We start from the raw sequence: 16411 nt of genomic DNA, 5'->3' as shown, positions 1-16411 counted from the left end.
CTTATATTGGCTCATTGCTTCAACTGTGGAAGGTATTCATTTCTCACTTTTGAGGTTCATCATTTGCCAATGCAAATTAATATAAAGTCAGGGCTACCAAAAGCCATCATAATAGTAGTAACATTGTTTCCCTTTTTTTAACTTTATCTAAGAAAACCTACAAAAGGGGGTGGGGAGGAATTCAACCAATTTGCTTCCCAAATTTTTTCAAGGTTTACAAATTGAAATCTGAATTAGCTAGACTCCTGCCGTGTTCAGTTTGACGAGTTTCATCTCACCTATTTAGGCTTTTTGGTGGCTTGATGCTTGACATCAAGAGGAAAGCACCTTTTTTCTTGAGTGACTTCAAGGATGCATTAAGTCTGCAGTGCCTGGCCTCCGTTCTTTTCCTATACTGTGCCTGTATGTCTCCTGTAATCACTTTTGGAGGTCTTCTGGGAGAAGCAACACAAAACAGAATAGTGAGTACAAAGAAAGATTGGTAGTGGTCAGGCTTTAGACCTTCCATGGAAGGTGTCCTTGTGTATTTGTCTCATGTGTTCATGCTTGATTCAGAGAGTCCACCCCAACGTATTTGACCCTCCCAAGATCAGGTTAACTGCTGTGGCAAAGTGTGAGGGAGCCCATGAGAACAGAAGATACAAGGTTTGAGGTAAAACTAATTTATCCAGGATTCCAGGATGTTTCATGAACATTGGGGCATCTGTGACCAACTTCTGCAAAGGTCTTCCGTATTTTGCTTTACATTATATCAGCCTGTATGCTTGTAGGGTTAAGCAAAATATATATATCCGTGTTTTATTTAACCTTATCTCATTAACAAGTTCATTTTATTTCTGCAGCGCTCTTCATATTACAGCCATAGGTTTTGATCAACATGTTTTGTAAATAATATAATAAAATTGATCATTTTAGAGAGACAACTTTTACTTATTTGATTTTTTGGACTTGAATCGCATCTGATCTTTTTTATTTTTTTCTTGGTCATTTGACATCTTGACTTAAACAGACCTGCCTTTAACAATCAGTTTTTTGTGAAAGCAACGGTTAAAACATAATACAGGTATTGGATCCTTTATCCGGAAACCCTTTTATCCAGAAAGCTCCAAATTATGGAAAGGCCATTTGCCATAGACTGTATTTTAATCAAATTAAATTTTTTAATAAATAATTTCCCTTTTCTCTTTAATAATATAACAGTGCCTTGCACTTTATCCAAACAAAGATATAATTAATTATTGAAGGTGAAAAACAGTTTTTTGAGTTTATTTAATGTTTAAATCATTTTTTTTTACTAAACTTTAGGTATAGGGATCCAAATTACAGAAAGATCTCTTATCCAGAAAACCACAGGCCCCAATCATTGTGGATAACAAGTCCCATACCTGTATATAGCCTGAAACTCAAAATTGGATTTTAGTACTTAACATTACAATGCTGTATCTTTAAAAGCAAATATTGAATGTGATATGAAAAGTGTCCTATGTTTTATGACCAGTTTTTTTACATGTTAAGCTTAAGTCATAGCATATATTTGTCTTTTTGTGGAGCAGCATCATTATTACTTGTCTTGTAAGGTTCAATGGGAATTATTGCTCTCCAGAAAATTAACTACTGATTTCTAAAGCCTACTTACAAGACAAGATATCCAAATCTGTGTGTTGGCCAAAGGTCCAGTCATCTGTATTCATTTTTTGGCCGTCACTCATTTTCTTGCCTTGCTTTGTTGCAAGCGTTTAAACAATGCAGGGTCATCAATGTAACTTTAGTTGTGTTCCTTTTTTTATGTCCATTTTCACCACCCTGTCCTGTTTTCCTAAAATGTATTTGCCCCTACTTCTTAAATAGAAGAAGTAAAATATCAAATATATAATTATTTTCTGTATGCAAAGTGTTTTGTGTATAATCCATTAATGAAAGACAAAGTACTGTTAACCCATCGTTTCGTATATGCAGAGGGGTTGCCATGGTTTATATTGTTTTAACTGTTCATGTCCCTATTTATTTAATGTTCACCTTTTTCCTGTGTGCTGCCTATAATGTATAGGCGTGTTTTATTACTTTGTATAATTTTCCAACCTGTGCAGCAGAAGTTGAGTCCTTTAACGCATCATAGTATGTCCTATACTAATAGTATCTGAAGTAAGCAAAGAGGCCACAAAACTGTCAATATTCCATTGAATATGTTTCAGCAGTATCTGCTGTTTAAATATGTTCTCGTAGAAGACTCTGTAAAGCAAATCTACATGGTGCCATGCTAACTTATAATTAGGGTTGCCACCTTTTCTGGAAAAAATACCGGCCTTCCTATATATTTATCTTTTTTCCCTATTAATAACATTGAGATCAATCATCGGTAAAATACAGGCCAGGAGGCAACCCTACTTATAAGGGTCACTTGCAATTAATGATGCCAGAATTTGGTAATGTATGAACCCAAATTAGAGCAGCATTTTTTGCTTTCCAGCAAGTGTTTGCTAATTGCAGGTATCTGATCCATTATCCAGAAAGAGATTATCCAGAAAGCTCAGAATTACGGACTCCCATTGACTCCATTTTATCCAATAATCTAAATTTTTAATTTTTAAGTTATTTCCTGCAAAAAAAAAAAAAAAACAGTGTGCTGTACTTGATCGAAACCAAGATATAATTAATTCTTATTGGAAGCAAAACCAGCACAATGGGTTTATTTAATGATCAGCTGATTTAAGATATGAAGATCCAAATTACGGAAAGATCTGTTAGCTGAAACCTCCGGGTCCCGAGCATTCTGGATAATAGGTCCCATATCTGTACTGGCAGTGATACATGCACAGATCTTTACTGGCTAACAGCACTTTGCTTTCTCTGCATTACACACAAATTAACACTTGCGTATGGAATTTAATTCTCCTAAAATAAAACATACCAGGAATATTGCTTTCAATTTATTAACCTATTAATTTATATAAATATAAAATGTTTTTGAAACGGTTACTTTGAATGAAAAAAAAAATTCTATTTGTCTGGGGCTTTACGTTTTTGTGATATTTGGTTTGTTCTCTCATGTACATTGGGGTTTGTAGATATATATTTTACAACATGTTTCAAAACAATACAACAGAATCTTCTTTATCTTTCTCCCAGAGTGCAATAGAGTCTCTCTTTGGAGCATCATTAACGGGAATTGCATATTCTCTGTTTTCTGGGCAACCTCTCACTATATTGGGCAGTACGGGGCCTGTCCTTGTTTTTGAAAAGATTCTGTTTAAATTCTGCAAGTAAGTATAATCTTCTGCAAATCTTCTGTGTTGCTTTATTGCTAAACAGCAGCCTATTTTAAGTAAACTGGATGGGCTCTGTTTTCCCTTTAAATGAGAAATGTGTTCTGTAAAAATAAATTCTTTGTCTTCCAACATTTATTTATTTTGAGCCATTTAAATCCATTACCTCCGTGAATGCATAACCAGAATTATTATAAGAAGCATGATTCACACACAAAATATATGGCCATGAGCAATGTTTGTTGTAAATGCAAGTGCAGACTCTAATAGATTCACTGTTGTGGGGTATGCCACTTCTGACGCTTGCTAAGAACTTATATAAATATAATTATATTTCTCTATTGCAGACTAGCAAAGACCCGAATAACAATCTGAATCACATAATTAATGTATTGATGGTGTCTCTTTTTATAGTTTTTTGGCTCATCTAAGCACCATACAGTAAAGTTCCCAATTAGTATCAAAAACAGTGCAAAGATATCTTGAGGTTTGTATACAGACAACTAGACCTCTGCACTTTAGTGTTTAGTTTATTTGAAATATTCTTAAATATGGTTCCATATATTTGTTAAATAACTCAATGCTGTGCAACCATGCAAGCCACAGGGTCTTTGGGTGATTAAGAGTTAAACCTTAGGAGGCAATAAAAGGGCTTTTAACTTAATGGCTTTTCAAAGCCTCTTCCGCCAGTGGCTTCCCCTAATTTCTTCCCAGCTGCGTACACAAGAAGTATTATTTTATGACTTATTCTTTTTCCATTTAGCCTGTAGCATAGAGACAATTTTATTTTCAAATTTTATTTTAGTTCTGTTTTTGAATTCTAAAATGTCATTTAATGACTACAAGTAGAATGGGGTAATGGTAGAATAATGGAAAATATCTGCTGCTGTTAAATCAAACCATTAGTTTCAATTAGCATGCACCACATATTATATACACAATTTTTGGGGGATTGAGCGATCATGGGTGGACTTTAAGTCAGGGACAGTTTATGCAGTTTGTACTTCTAGCACCATTTAAAAAGTCAAAATTGTCTTAGCCCAGGCTGCAATGTAAATATTACATCCATAAACCACAGGCCTCTCCAGTGCAGGCAACTGTAGAACATGTTTTGAGATAAACCATACTGAGGACAAACTTGGACCAAAGTACCTAATTCTGTACAGTGTTTGTATACATGAGCTATATACCGTAAGTGAAAAAGGTTTTATGGATATGTTCTGGCTTGTTTAATAACTTCTGCTATTTTACACAATTTCTCTTTTATTTTTTGTAAATAGAGATTATGAGCTATCTTACTTGTCCTTGCGTACAAGTATTGGTCTTTGGACAGCGTTCTTATGTCTCTTGCTGGTTGCAACCGATGCAAGCAGTTTAGTGTGCTACATCACTCGATTTACAGAAGAAGCATTTGCTGCACTCATTTGCATTATATTTATATATGAAGCTTTGGAGAAACTATTCCATTTAGGAGAGAATTATGCATTCAACATGCACAATGATCTAGACCTTTTGACACAGTATTCGTAAGTATGTTCTTATTACTCAGCAAGTCCAGTTGTTTTAGATTTACTTATACTAGATATACCATGACCTGGATGAATGAAAATCGTCATAGTCCGTATGTTCAGTGAAGTAATAACATCCTTGTTCTGGATCCCATAAATTAGGCTTTGTGAAATTTGTGGGGTAGAGGACTGAAAAAGCAGTATTCAGTAGGAAGAGAGAAACTGTTACTTCAGTGAGCAGTGTTTCATATTAATTTTGAGCTTTAAAATATAACAAGTAGATTCTGTTGAAATTTTCTTGTTGCTTTTTGAGTACAGTAAAACATGTCCAGTTAATCGGATAAATACTTGTCGTTGACTAGAAATTGTTGCAGAGGCAGACACATGTAGTTTTATTGTCAGACAGACTAAAAATGCCTTGTTCTTCTATGGTCTTTGTGATGTGACCGTTAGAAGGTGAGCCCACTATATAATCGATTAGGGATGTGCTGAAGAATATGTGCATATTGATCTTCTATGTAAAGTGTTCCTTTACAATCTCAGAAAATATCACTAAGTTTACTGCAGATATTGGATAATTCACTTCACCAAATACTGTTGATTTGTTTTAACTGAACTGAAATAAGAATCTGCTGTGACCTCTATTGCCCTCTGCTGTTCAAGCTCTTGGATCTTGTGAATAATGTGCCAACCTTATTGATAAGGCGTCTTTTGTTTTTGTGTTTTTTTGTTTTTTTTTAAATGGAGCATTAATTAATCACAAATAATATATATCTATATGTTTTTTTTGTTACATCTGCCTAGTTGTGTGTGTACTGAGCCACTCAACCCCAACAATGAAACTTTAGCTTTGTGGAGTAAAGCTAATATCACATCAAGTGAGGTACCATGGAACAACCTCACAGTCACTGTAAGTATACATGCACTATTATGATGCATGCGTATAACTTATTTATTCATGTTTGATTTTTATATAAAACCAGCTGTGTTCACAGTACTGTGAAACTACAGGATAGACCGGATAAACAATATGTCCAAGTATTCTGTTTCTTGCTAGAAATATTATAACAGACTTGTTTGGGGGGGGGGGGTTGTGACCACAGCTGCTGTACAGCTTGCTGGCATTTTTGCAGTCTACAGTACTCGGCAGTTCTTTCAGTTACTTCACTCCGTTCTGGGCTTAGCATTTTCATGTCCTTTTACCAAATGAGGAAATGTGCCTTGATGGAATAAAAAATGTATGTCAAGAACAGAGTTTGTTACCTTTAGCGGGCCAAGAAAAAATTTGATAAACAGTAAATGCTATCTTTTAGTTGATTGCATTGATTATTTTAAGGAGATAATTTCACATTCTTTTCTTTGCTGTTTCCATTGACAATAATGGGTAGCAGCTGGCAACAGTTCCAAGTGGTAGTATTTTCCCAAACATCTTATGCCAATCCAAATGCATTAGCACACGGGCAGATTCGGGGAGATTTAGTCTCCTGGCGACTAATCTGCCTCTCTTTTGGGGTGACAATCTCCCAGAACTGCCTTCCACCTGCTAAAATAAAAAATCTCCTGCTGCAATGCACTTGCGGCGCTTCGATTTGCAAAGTCGCCCCGAAGGTTCCTTGTGAGGCAACTTCGGAAATCGAAGCGCTGCGTGTGCATTGCCGCAGGTGATTTTTCATTTTAACAGGAGGAAGGCAGTTCGGGGAGATTGTCGCCCCGAAGAAGAGGCGATTAGTCGCCAGTCGACTAAATCTCCCCGAAACTGCCCGTGTGCTAAAGCCCTTATGTGCCCCTGACCTACATTTGATTTTGGTTCAAATAAAGACTATATTAACTATAATATCCTTATAAGAAAAGTATTTGTGTCCTAGAGCGCCTATCCAGTTCCTCATGTGGTTTTTTACCAACAGGAATGTGTACGTTTGAATGGTACCTTTGTTGGCTCTGCCTGTGGACACCACGGTCCCTATATACCAGACGTTTTCTTTTGGTCATTTATTTTATTCTTCACAACTTTTTTCCTGTCATCTTTCCTGAAGCAGTTCAAGACTAAGAATTATTTTCCAACAAAGGTAATACCACCTGAAATTCTTGGCTAAATCCTTCTCATCCCAACTCTTGGTTTTTACTTCTGCAAGATTGCTTATTCCATTTACATATTCTTCTTTGTTAACTTTACTGCCAAACCTTTTCTTTCTACATTTTAGGTTCGCTCTACTATCAGTGACTTTGCAGTGTTTCTGACAATCGTGATTATGGTTCTTGTAGACTATTTGGTGGGGATTCCTTCTCCCAAGCTTCACGTTCCTGAGAAATTTGAGGTAGGGTTGTCAAGTTTTCTGCCCCATTCTTGTGATTATAATATGCTGAGATGCTGAAGGTTTTGGACATGTTTTTGCATTGCCTGCACTATGAGTTAGACTTCAAATCCATGCCATGCAAGCTGTAACTAGAAGTAAAAGGCAACAAGTGGAAGTACAAGTAGGTGCCACTAATATTAACCACAAACCACATTAACTTTAACCCAACCACCTGCATTTAGCTAGAACTTTTTCTCCACATGCTGTAGACATTGGAATTTGGATGGGTATTTCGGCCTTTTGCTGCTTCTGAGCTGCATTGTGCACAAATGCACCTTGGTGAATAAATGTGTTTTGACTGCAGATCAAATAGCTGGGAGTCCTTCTGGATCCCCCAATTCTATCTTTTAGAAATTAGCCCCTAAGTCTCAAAGATGGTTTATGCCCCATACTGCATAATGAAGGGAAGTGGTATTGAATTGTATATCTTGCAGCTGTATGTTTAAGTAATGGCCTTTTTTTACAGTCATGACATACAAACAAATGACTAAATTGCCACATTAATATATTTAAGCAGGACATGTTTTAATTTATTTTGATTTCTGATGCCTTTATTTTAAGGAAAATAATCACAACCCCTCCCAGTAAAGGGAAGCAGATATGTTTTCTGTTGGTAAAAACAGCTTAATGTTGCCAGTAAACCTAAACAGAATTATAGGTGATTATCGATTATCTAACCATTTAATCAGTATTCTGCCTGCTTCTTTCTGGTACCTCCCAATGACAACTGGCATTTTAATCTTCAACTTGTTCTGGCAAGCTGTTTCAGAAAGGCTTCTTAAAAAGTGTAATATTAGCCGCACATTTTGTGAAAATTCTGGCACAGACCATGGGAAAGAGCATGAATTTTTATACTATATAAATGTGTGTGTGTGTGTGTGTATATATAGTGTCCTTTGTCTATGTCTAATTGTTTTTTTTTTTTTTTTCTAAGCCTACTTTAAAAGACAGAGGCTGGTTAATTGATCCTCTGGGTAACAACCCTTGGTGGACATTATTAGCAGCGGCTATTCCAGCCTTGCTTTGTACAATTCTCATCTTCATGGACCAGCAAATCACTGCAGTCATCATAAACAGGAAAGAACATAAGCTGAAGGTATCTTTAGTTTAGTAGTAAAGAAATTGTACAATATTGTACCATTATGTATGTTAAACATTACTATGATGTAATTATAGTCTAATTTAATGTCCTTTCAGAGCTTTAAAACAAGTAAAACAGACATACAGTAATGTCCCTAAATTTCTGTGTATGACCCTCAGAGACATAGCTTCCACAGCTCTGGTTCTGCCTTAAAAGCTAGTCTCCTGTCTTTGTTTCTTTCCCACCACTCAACACATTGAAACATTATAAACAATAAGGGGGTTATTTATCAAAGTCTGAATTTATCTCAATATTTTCTGCTACAAACTCCCATCAAACACGCTTATTTATTATTACATTTTTCCGAAAATTAGCTTTGCAGGAAAAAAATCAGCTTTTCACATTTTTTTCTGATATTTTATATGATTTTCACAAATTTTTTCAAACTTCGGGGTATTGCACAAAACGCAGCGAACATAAAAAAATCATTGGGACTTCGCTCGTTGACTTATATGACAAGTCTGAGATGCCGGATTTATCTATCCTCGGGGGTTTAATAAATTCTGAAAAATTTGTGAATGTTTAACAGTCTGATTTAAAAAAAAAAAAAAAATCTCTGATTTTTGCATTCAGAGTTTAGTAAATAATTGTATTCGTTATAATTGACTTACCATCAACTTTGTTGGGTTAGTTAACATTTTCAAGGCATTATTACAAAGTTATATTGAATTGTGCACGAATGATGATTCGTTCACCTTCCAAACATTTTTCAATTGCTTTCCATTCTTTATTTTTTTACCCTTTTCCAAAGATTGAAGTTTAAAGTTTTAACATTTCAGTCTGGCAGCTCAGTAATTCAGGTGCAGATTTTGAACCATTACAACTTGCTACATTAGTTGATACATTTCTTAGCAGCATCTGTGGGATGTTAACTATTTTATCAATTCTAACAGCTGCCTTTAATGAAACTCAGGGATTGTGCTTAGCAGGGATAAAGCTAAGAAATATGTCAGCTAATGTATCAATTTAAAACATTTTACAGAATCAGTGAACCCCCCCCCCCCCCACCTTTCATAGATGCTTTAGAAATACATAAGAAGCTGAAAAAATAAACTGAACTTCAATATTAGAAAAACAGTCACAAATATATAATATAAAGTAATTGGAAAAAAAGTCCTTTAGTTCTGGTGATTTATCTGAAAGCAACTGAACTGAAAAAGTGTTGTGAGATGAATATATATATATATATATACATACACCAATAGTTTCCAGACCAGCACTCCCTTTTGTGTAAAAAGCGTAATCTTTTATTGTTGCATAGTATCAATGCCCAACGTTTCAAGGATCATCCTTGAAAAAGGTCCCAATAGTGACCGAAACATTGGGCATTGATACTATGCAACAATAAAAAAAAATAATTACGCTTTTTACACAAAACGGAGTGCTGGTCTGGAAACTATTGGCGTATACACGATTTACCGGGCACCCCTCCTTCTATTAAGATAGACTTTGGAGTGCGGATACTCGTCTGAAGCCAAATTTGGTGAGGTGAAAATGTGTGAGGGCCGACCATTCAACCCGACATTCTTTGAACCATTAATATTAAATTACAGGAATCAAGTAGCAGTAATATTTGGGCACATTAGTGAAATGATCTGCCACTTGGTCTATACTGCTGCCTGTGTGCTGAAGATGTTGGCAATACAGACACATACTAGCACATAGTGACGCCATACTTCTTTAGTTTAGTTTACTGTACTGGCACGTCAGTACTTCTATTGACAGCTTCAGCCCTAAAGAAGAATGCCAACACAGCGCATCTCTATGTGCCAGTACGTGTCTTGCTAACACCTTCAGCACACAGACAGCAGTATAGACCAAGTGGCAGATCATTTCACTAATGTGCCTTAATATTACTGCTATGGGATTCCTGATCGCACTGGGGGGCCTCATTATTATTAATTATCATGAAGGAGGCTGAGAGCTGGTGTAAATTTGAAAAAGTGCCACAATTGGCCCCGGGCCGCACTTTGGACATGCCTGCCTTGTAGCATCAACCCCTAAACTTGTCATTTCAACAGAAGCCTAAATCACACTGAGCATGTGCAAACCAATTTAAAGGCACAAGTCGTTGCTGTTGTAGGGATATTGAACCTTTGGGCTAGTACAGTAAAGGTTATACACAAGTTCAGCCTGCAGAGTATCTGACAGATCATCTCTCAAGCCAAATGGATGGATAACATACAAGGGAGGTCAAGTGTCTTCTTTTCACTTCTTTTGGCTGGCGGATATTTTCCATCAAGGTTGATAATCCTCAACTAAGATTGCAGAATTATTTGTCTGAACATGCTCAGATGGTCAGCAGTATGGTCCGCATTGGCCAAACTGTGCAATCAAATCTGGACATGTATGGCTAGCTTAAATTCAGTATTTAAAATAAGACATTTTTGCTGTAGAGCTCTGCATTACCTAAATTACACATCAAGGCTTGTTTTAATGTTCTTTCATATGTGACTTCTACAGAAAGGCTGTGGATACCATCTTGATCTATTCATGGTTGCCATTATGCTTGGAGTGTGTTCAATAATGGGACTACCTTGGTTTGTTGCTGCAACTGTTCTATCCATCAGCCATGTTAACAGCTTGAAAGTGGAATCTGAATGCTCTGCCCCCGGAGAGCAGCCAAAATTCTTGGGAATAAGAGAACAACGAGTAACTGGCCTTCTGATCTTTGTTATGATGGGGCTCTCCGTTTTCATGACATCTGTTTTAAAGGTAAACTTTTAAAACTATAGTTTCAGGCTCCACTGGCATGTCGTCCTCTGCTCCACATTCAGGATTGTATTTATAGCTTTTGCTGCACAAAAACCGTAACAGAAGATGGTGTGCTTAGCTTTTAGGACATATGCTACCCAGATATTTGCCCTACCTATTTTGGCTCCACAGAAGTCTCCATAATAGGGCTACAATAAATCCAGAAGCTAGCAAGATGAAGCTAAATAAAGCGAATTGAATCACATACTGCCTTATTTGCCCAGTGTGGTAAATACACCTATATAGATACTGACTAGTACAACTAGAAGCTGTAGAGTCACATCATCGATCGTTTTATCCAGCAATGAAAAAATATGCTTTTAGCTACTTTTGGGAGGAGGATTTGCAAACTGGTAATAGGCATGCTTTTCGGTAATGTACCATGCCAGACATTTGCAGACTGGGTAGTAGTAAGTTACTATACTTGTGTACCATACTGTAGTTAGGCTTACTGAAGCTCAGTCTGTTGCACAGCATGTTGTCCGTTATTTCAAATATGCAGCTTTTTGCATTGGTTTGTAGCTATGGGCACGTTTTTATGTTGCCCAGTAGTTGTTTCAATGATTGCATCCTTTATATTGTAATCAACATTATTCATCTACACTTTTTAGTAAAGCTCATCTTTAATGTAATGGGGCGATAAGTACATAGCGTTTAATTTATGAATACATCAACAGTATGGAAAATTTCTTTTATTTTCAGTTTATACCAATGCCAGTCCTGTATGGTGTTTTCCTTTACATGGGTGCATCATCTCTCAAAGGCATTCAGGTAATTCCAGTTTGTGTTGCAATATTCTTACATGTATATTTTTTTTTTCATTGAATAGTTTAAGGTGCATGAAAATGCAAGCAATACTAGCATGAGATATTTTTCCAGCATGAACAGAAGCATAATTAAGGGAAATTTTAGACTTTTTATTCTTAAACCATATTTGAATGGTTGCATTGGAAACTGCTTTGCGGTATGTAACTTTCATGGAGCTCCAGAAAAACAAAAATATACTTTTGTACAATAGCAATTGTGTATTATGCCATGGAAATTGAAGTAGTCAAGGGCTATATTTATAAAAAAATATTTGTAATGGTCATATTCATTCAAAAACACAAACAGTTTGTTGTAAAACTGCAACATTTAACTAGTGGCAAGTTCTTCTTTGTGCAGCTATTTAGTTGTATAAACTAAAGATACTTCAAATTAAAAGCATACATTTTTACAACTCAGTGGGTATTAGTAGAGTGACAATAACAAGAACAATGCTTTTTACATGTAGCAAAACCAGCGTAATCCTTGCAATTTTACTTACAATGCTGTTGTCTGTGCACGTTTACAATACTTGGTTTCTCATCCATATATTTTAAAGACTTCAAACACTCTGCTATATTAATAATACTTTTTATAGAGAACAGAGGTGTAATACTTTGAAACATATCCTTGTCACTGTTAATGCTGCCTTTATAAATATTGCCCAGGTCAAAAGTATTGCTAATTGGGGGGAAAATAATAAAATCAATATTCGTAAATTGTGGGCCCTTCAACATTCCAAACAAATTCACGGTTTCAATACAGGGTACTTACTACTGGCTGTCATCTAGGGTGAGCCTGTCATAGCACTTGCTAGTGATATCAACTACAAGGATCTCTGCTTGAAACAAAGGCAACCTGTCTATTTCTCAGATGAACATTCCATCTGATCTGTTATCTTTACAGTTTTTTGACCGAATCAAACTGTTTGGAATGCCAGCCAAACATCAGACGGATCTAATCTACTTGCGATATGTGCCTCTCTGGAAGGTTCACGTATTTACAGTTATTCAGCTTACTTGCCTTGTCCTTCTGTGGGTTATTAAAGCATCTTCAGCTGCTGTTGTGTTCCCAATGATGGTAAGTAGTTTTGCTCATCTTTCATGGTTTCCTAATGCTGAAAGACTTTAGCTGCATATGATTTCACTAATCTCATTCAGATGGCATGTAACCACATTTCACTAGCTATACTACTTTATTACCTGTATTTCCCAGTATTAGGCAATGCATGCTGCTTGATATTAGACTTGAAATTTAGAGCTGTTTTTTATATTTTGTTTTACACACAGGTCCTTGCTCTAGTTTTCATCCGCAAACTTTTGGACTTTTTCTTTACCAAAAAAGAATTGAGCTGGTTAGATGATCTGATGCCTGAAAGTAAAAAGAAGAAGGAAGATGATAAGAAGAAGAAAGAAAAAGAAGTAAGGCTGAAATGGAGTATTTGTAATAACTTCATGGGAATATAAAAAATCATATTTTGCTTTGTATGGGGATATCATTTTTGTTAAATGGGCACTATGCTTCAGTAGCCATTTTTATGTATTCCTCTTGGGTGCCTTTTCACCTCCTTTATCATCTACCCCTAAAAGCATCCTAGTTAGCAGTCAGTCTCATGAGCTCTGCACTGCCAGTTGCCCATTATTACATACACAGAGCCACAGACACGGTTTGGAGGAATATACTGCTAGTCTAGAACCCAAACAATGGGTAGTCAGGGAATCCAATTCTTAATGCTGCAGCTTGTAGGTGAGACTATTTGGCTGAATGAGGGCATTACATTTTAGTGTTCCCTTTAAAAAAGAATCAAGGTATTTTTTACCTACTGGTTTCCCATAATTTAAGTCTTGAATATATTCAGAGCTCAGCAGCAAAATAAAAAATCCTATTTACAAAAAGATTGTGCTTCAAAAGCATACTTCTCAAACTGGCCAATTTATAAAAAGGCTCTGTAAATATTTTAAGTGTGCACTACAGCAGAAAAAGATGCGCGCACACACTTCAAAATAAACAATGAAGACAAACTCCAAATTGTATTAGAATTCTACTCTCTAAGCCACCTTCTTTGAAAGTAAAAGTATTACATAAATGCTTTCTGTTTTTTTCAGGAGGCCGAAAGAATGCTCCAGGCTGAGGAGAGTGATGTACAAATTGATTATGAAGGAAGGAACCTTCTTCAGATTCCAGTCAAGAACTTGAAATACAGGTGTGGTTTCTGTAAACTTGTGTATTATTAATTGCCATCTATACCAGTAGCTAGTTAGTCAAAATAATAAGGTGTCAGAATAAAAGGTGTTTACTTGTGCCCAGAAGTATAGTTGTAATATTATGTAAAGTAGCAAAGGGTTTTACTTTACTGGTTGGAAAAAATATTGGCACTTGCATGGACCAGTCCACTTCCTGGTAAATCTGATGTTGGTTTCTGGCAAGTAAAAGAAGCCCTTGTTTTGCTTTTATGGAAGGAATACTAGATCTACATTGTACCACAAGACAAAAAAAGTTTGTCAAATATGCTTTCCCCCATATATAATAAAAATGTGCCATGTACAGTAACCATAGCAAAGTGACCGTTTACCAGTAACCATAAAGCTAACCTGTAAATCCTACTTGATGATTGGTTGGTATAGGTGATTATATTACAGAATATTACAGAACACTATTAAAGCTTGTGTAAAAACTGAAATTCATTAAAATCCGTGTAATGGTATTTGCCATAATGGAGGTAAATGTTGTTTCTGCATGCAGTATCCACAAGTAAGCAATGTGTGCAACATGGAGCAGTTGTTCCTGCTCAAGTTATATCTTGTGCAAACATCCAAAGTATTTTAGAAGTATTGCTAAATATTTGTATTGACTATTTTGCTTCTGCAGTAACTTCCGCTAACATCATGCTCCAATTTAGTTGTATATAAATATATACTTACGGGCTGCATTTAATAGCATAAAAGCATTCATTCCAATTCGGAGACTATTAACCGCATTATTTTGTGGCTGACCAAGCAGTAAATAAAATTTTTTTTTTTTCTTCTCAGGATCAAACAAATACTTTAATGCTTCTGCTGTATTTGCTACTAACCACATCCTATGTTTGTCCTCTAGCCTTGACCCCTCTGTTGTAAACATATCAGATGAAATGGCCAAAACTGCTCAATGGAAGGCTCTTTCCATGAATCCTGAGAGTGCCAAAGTAACCAGACCTAACCTGAGGTAGCTACAATTGTTTTGCCTGTCTTTTGTCTAATGCCACTTTCAGAATGCGCGTCAATTGCCTTGACTGATAAGCTGGCTCACTTGGGTTCATATATTTGCATATTCATTTAGCAATTAAATGTATGCTACTTCCCATAGTAGTCATATGTACAGTACTCTTGCAGCACTTCCCTTTCATAAATAGGCAATAGTCACTTATTATACCTTAGGTGTAAATATGCAAAAGTGTTGCAAGGGCTTCCTATGTGAAAATGCCTTTTCTTACTGTTGCTATGCTTATGTTTTTATTTTGTTTAGGTGTAAGTCCTTTTACCGAAGTTAACGAATGTTATGATATTTAAAGGGCAACTAATGCAGTATCAGTCAATGTACCTTGTGCATATGTATGCTTGGCAACTCACTTAGTGGCATCCAGTCGGTAACAATGCCAAGTGTACATAAGTAGGCAAAAGGGAGCACTGCATATGAAAGTGAAGTTAGGTATGGGGTACCGTTTTGCATATAGATCTAATATAGAGTTCCAAGCTTACATTAGTTCTGTGTGAAAAGTATCTAATTATTATAGGTATAACAAGGATGTTTTGCTCCTGAATTTTTGATCTAAATCCAACATACTTCCCAAAGAACAAAGCCCTCAAAAAATTGTCCCAGTTGTCAATCCTAGCATTTCCTAATTAAAAAAATCCAATCCAATTGCAAATTGTCTCAGAATGTCCCGCTCTACATCATATTAAAAGTTAATTTGAATGTGAACAGCTCCTTTAAAGACTAGCTGGTTCACTTCCCCTTCTTCATCTTACTTGTCAGACTTCATCTTTGTAGATGTGAGTGTTTTTAGGTTACTTAGAAAGATAAATACTTATGAGAAGTGAGTGGTAACGTCAGGTCTTTTTATATTGATATTTACACCTTCCTATCAGTCTTTTAAAACTATTCCCAGGAGTGCCTTTTTGTTTCAAAACATTTTATTTATCCTTCCCTCAAACCAAGGAATACCTCCTGGTGTTCCATAAAGGCGCCATTACAGACTTCTTGCTGGACCGCCACTTCTCTCCATAACCTTCACCCATTAAAGGGGACTTGTCACCCTAAGAAATAATTCCAAATTCTTGGAATTATACAATCATAACAAGCAGGCAGGTGCCATTTTGTGTACACTGTTATTAAGACAAATTGTTTATCACCCCAAAATCTTGTGTATGCACCAGCATGGGGGACCTAATGCCCAAGCTCCGTGCCCTATACAATTATAGAGTATGTGGAGGAAAGTGGGAATTTGAGGAGTGCAGTGACATGTAAGAACTGCTGAATGGAAACTGAAAGTAATTGACTGACTACTTCTATGCCTCAGGCATAGAGGCAGGGCAGATAATATTTGAT

The 16411-nt window shown here is 36.1% G+C and overlaps 1 protein-coding gene across 6 annotated transcripts in view; it reads left to right on the top strand.

Annotated features, from left to right (window-relative positions):
* slc4a7.L (solute carrier family 4, sodium bicarbonate cotransporter, member 7 L homeolog) overlaps nucleotides 1-16411 on the top strand; it is an 82236-nt gene that overhangs the window by 62669 nt on the left and 3156 nt on the right. For all 6 annotated transcript variants that reach the window (XM_041565401.1, XM_041565397.1, XM_041565400.1 and 3 more), the window contains 13 exon segments: nucleotides 287-461; nucleotides 3127-3260; nucleotides 4544-4789; nucleotides 5576-5681; nucleotides 6676-6837; nucleotides 6973-7086; nucleotides 8060-8221; nucleotides 10730-10981; nucleotides 11723-11791; nucleotides 12731-12904; nucleotides 13114-13245; nucleotides 13930-14027; nucleotides 14921-15028. In XM_041565401.1, the coding sequence (XP_041421335.1) occupies nucleotides 287-461; nucleotides 3127-3260; nucleotides 4544-4789; nucleotides 5576-5681; nucleotides 6676-6837; nucleotides 6973-7086; nucleotides 8060-8221; nucleotides 10730-10981; nucleotides 11723-11791; nucleotides 12731-12904; nucleotides 13114-13245; nucleotides 13930-14027; nucleotides 14921-15028 (1932 nt within the window).

This window comes from Xenopus laevis, chromosome 6L, assembly GCF_017654675.1.
Source record: "Xenopus laevis strain J_2021 chromosome 6L, Xenopus_laevis_v10.1, whole genome shotgun sequence".
NCBI classification, from domain to species: Eukaryota; Metazoa; Chordata; class Amphibia; order Anura; family Pipidae; genus Xenopus; species Xenopus laevis.
Note: the sequence above shows the minus strand (reverse complement) of the source record. Positions and strands in the feature narration are given on the sequence as shown.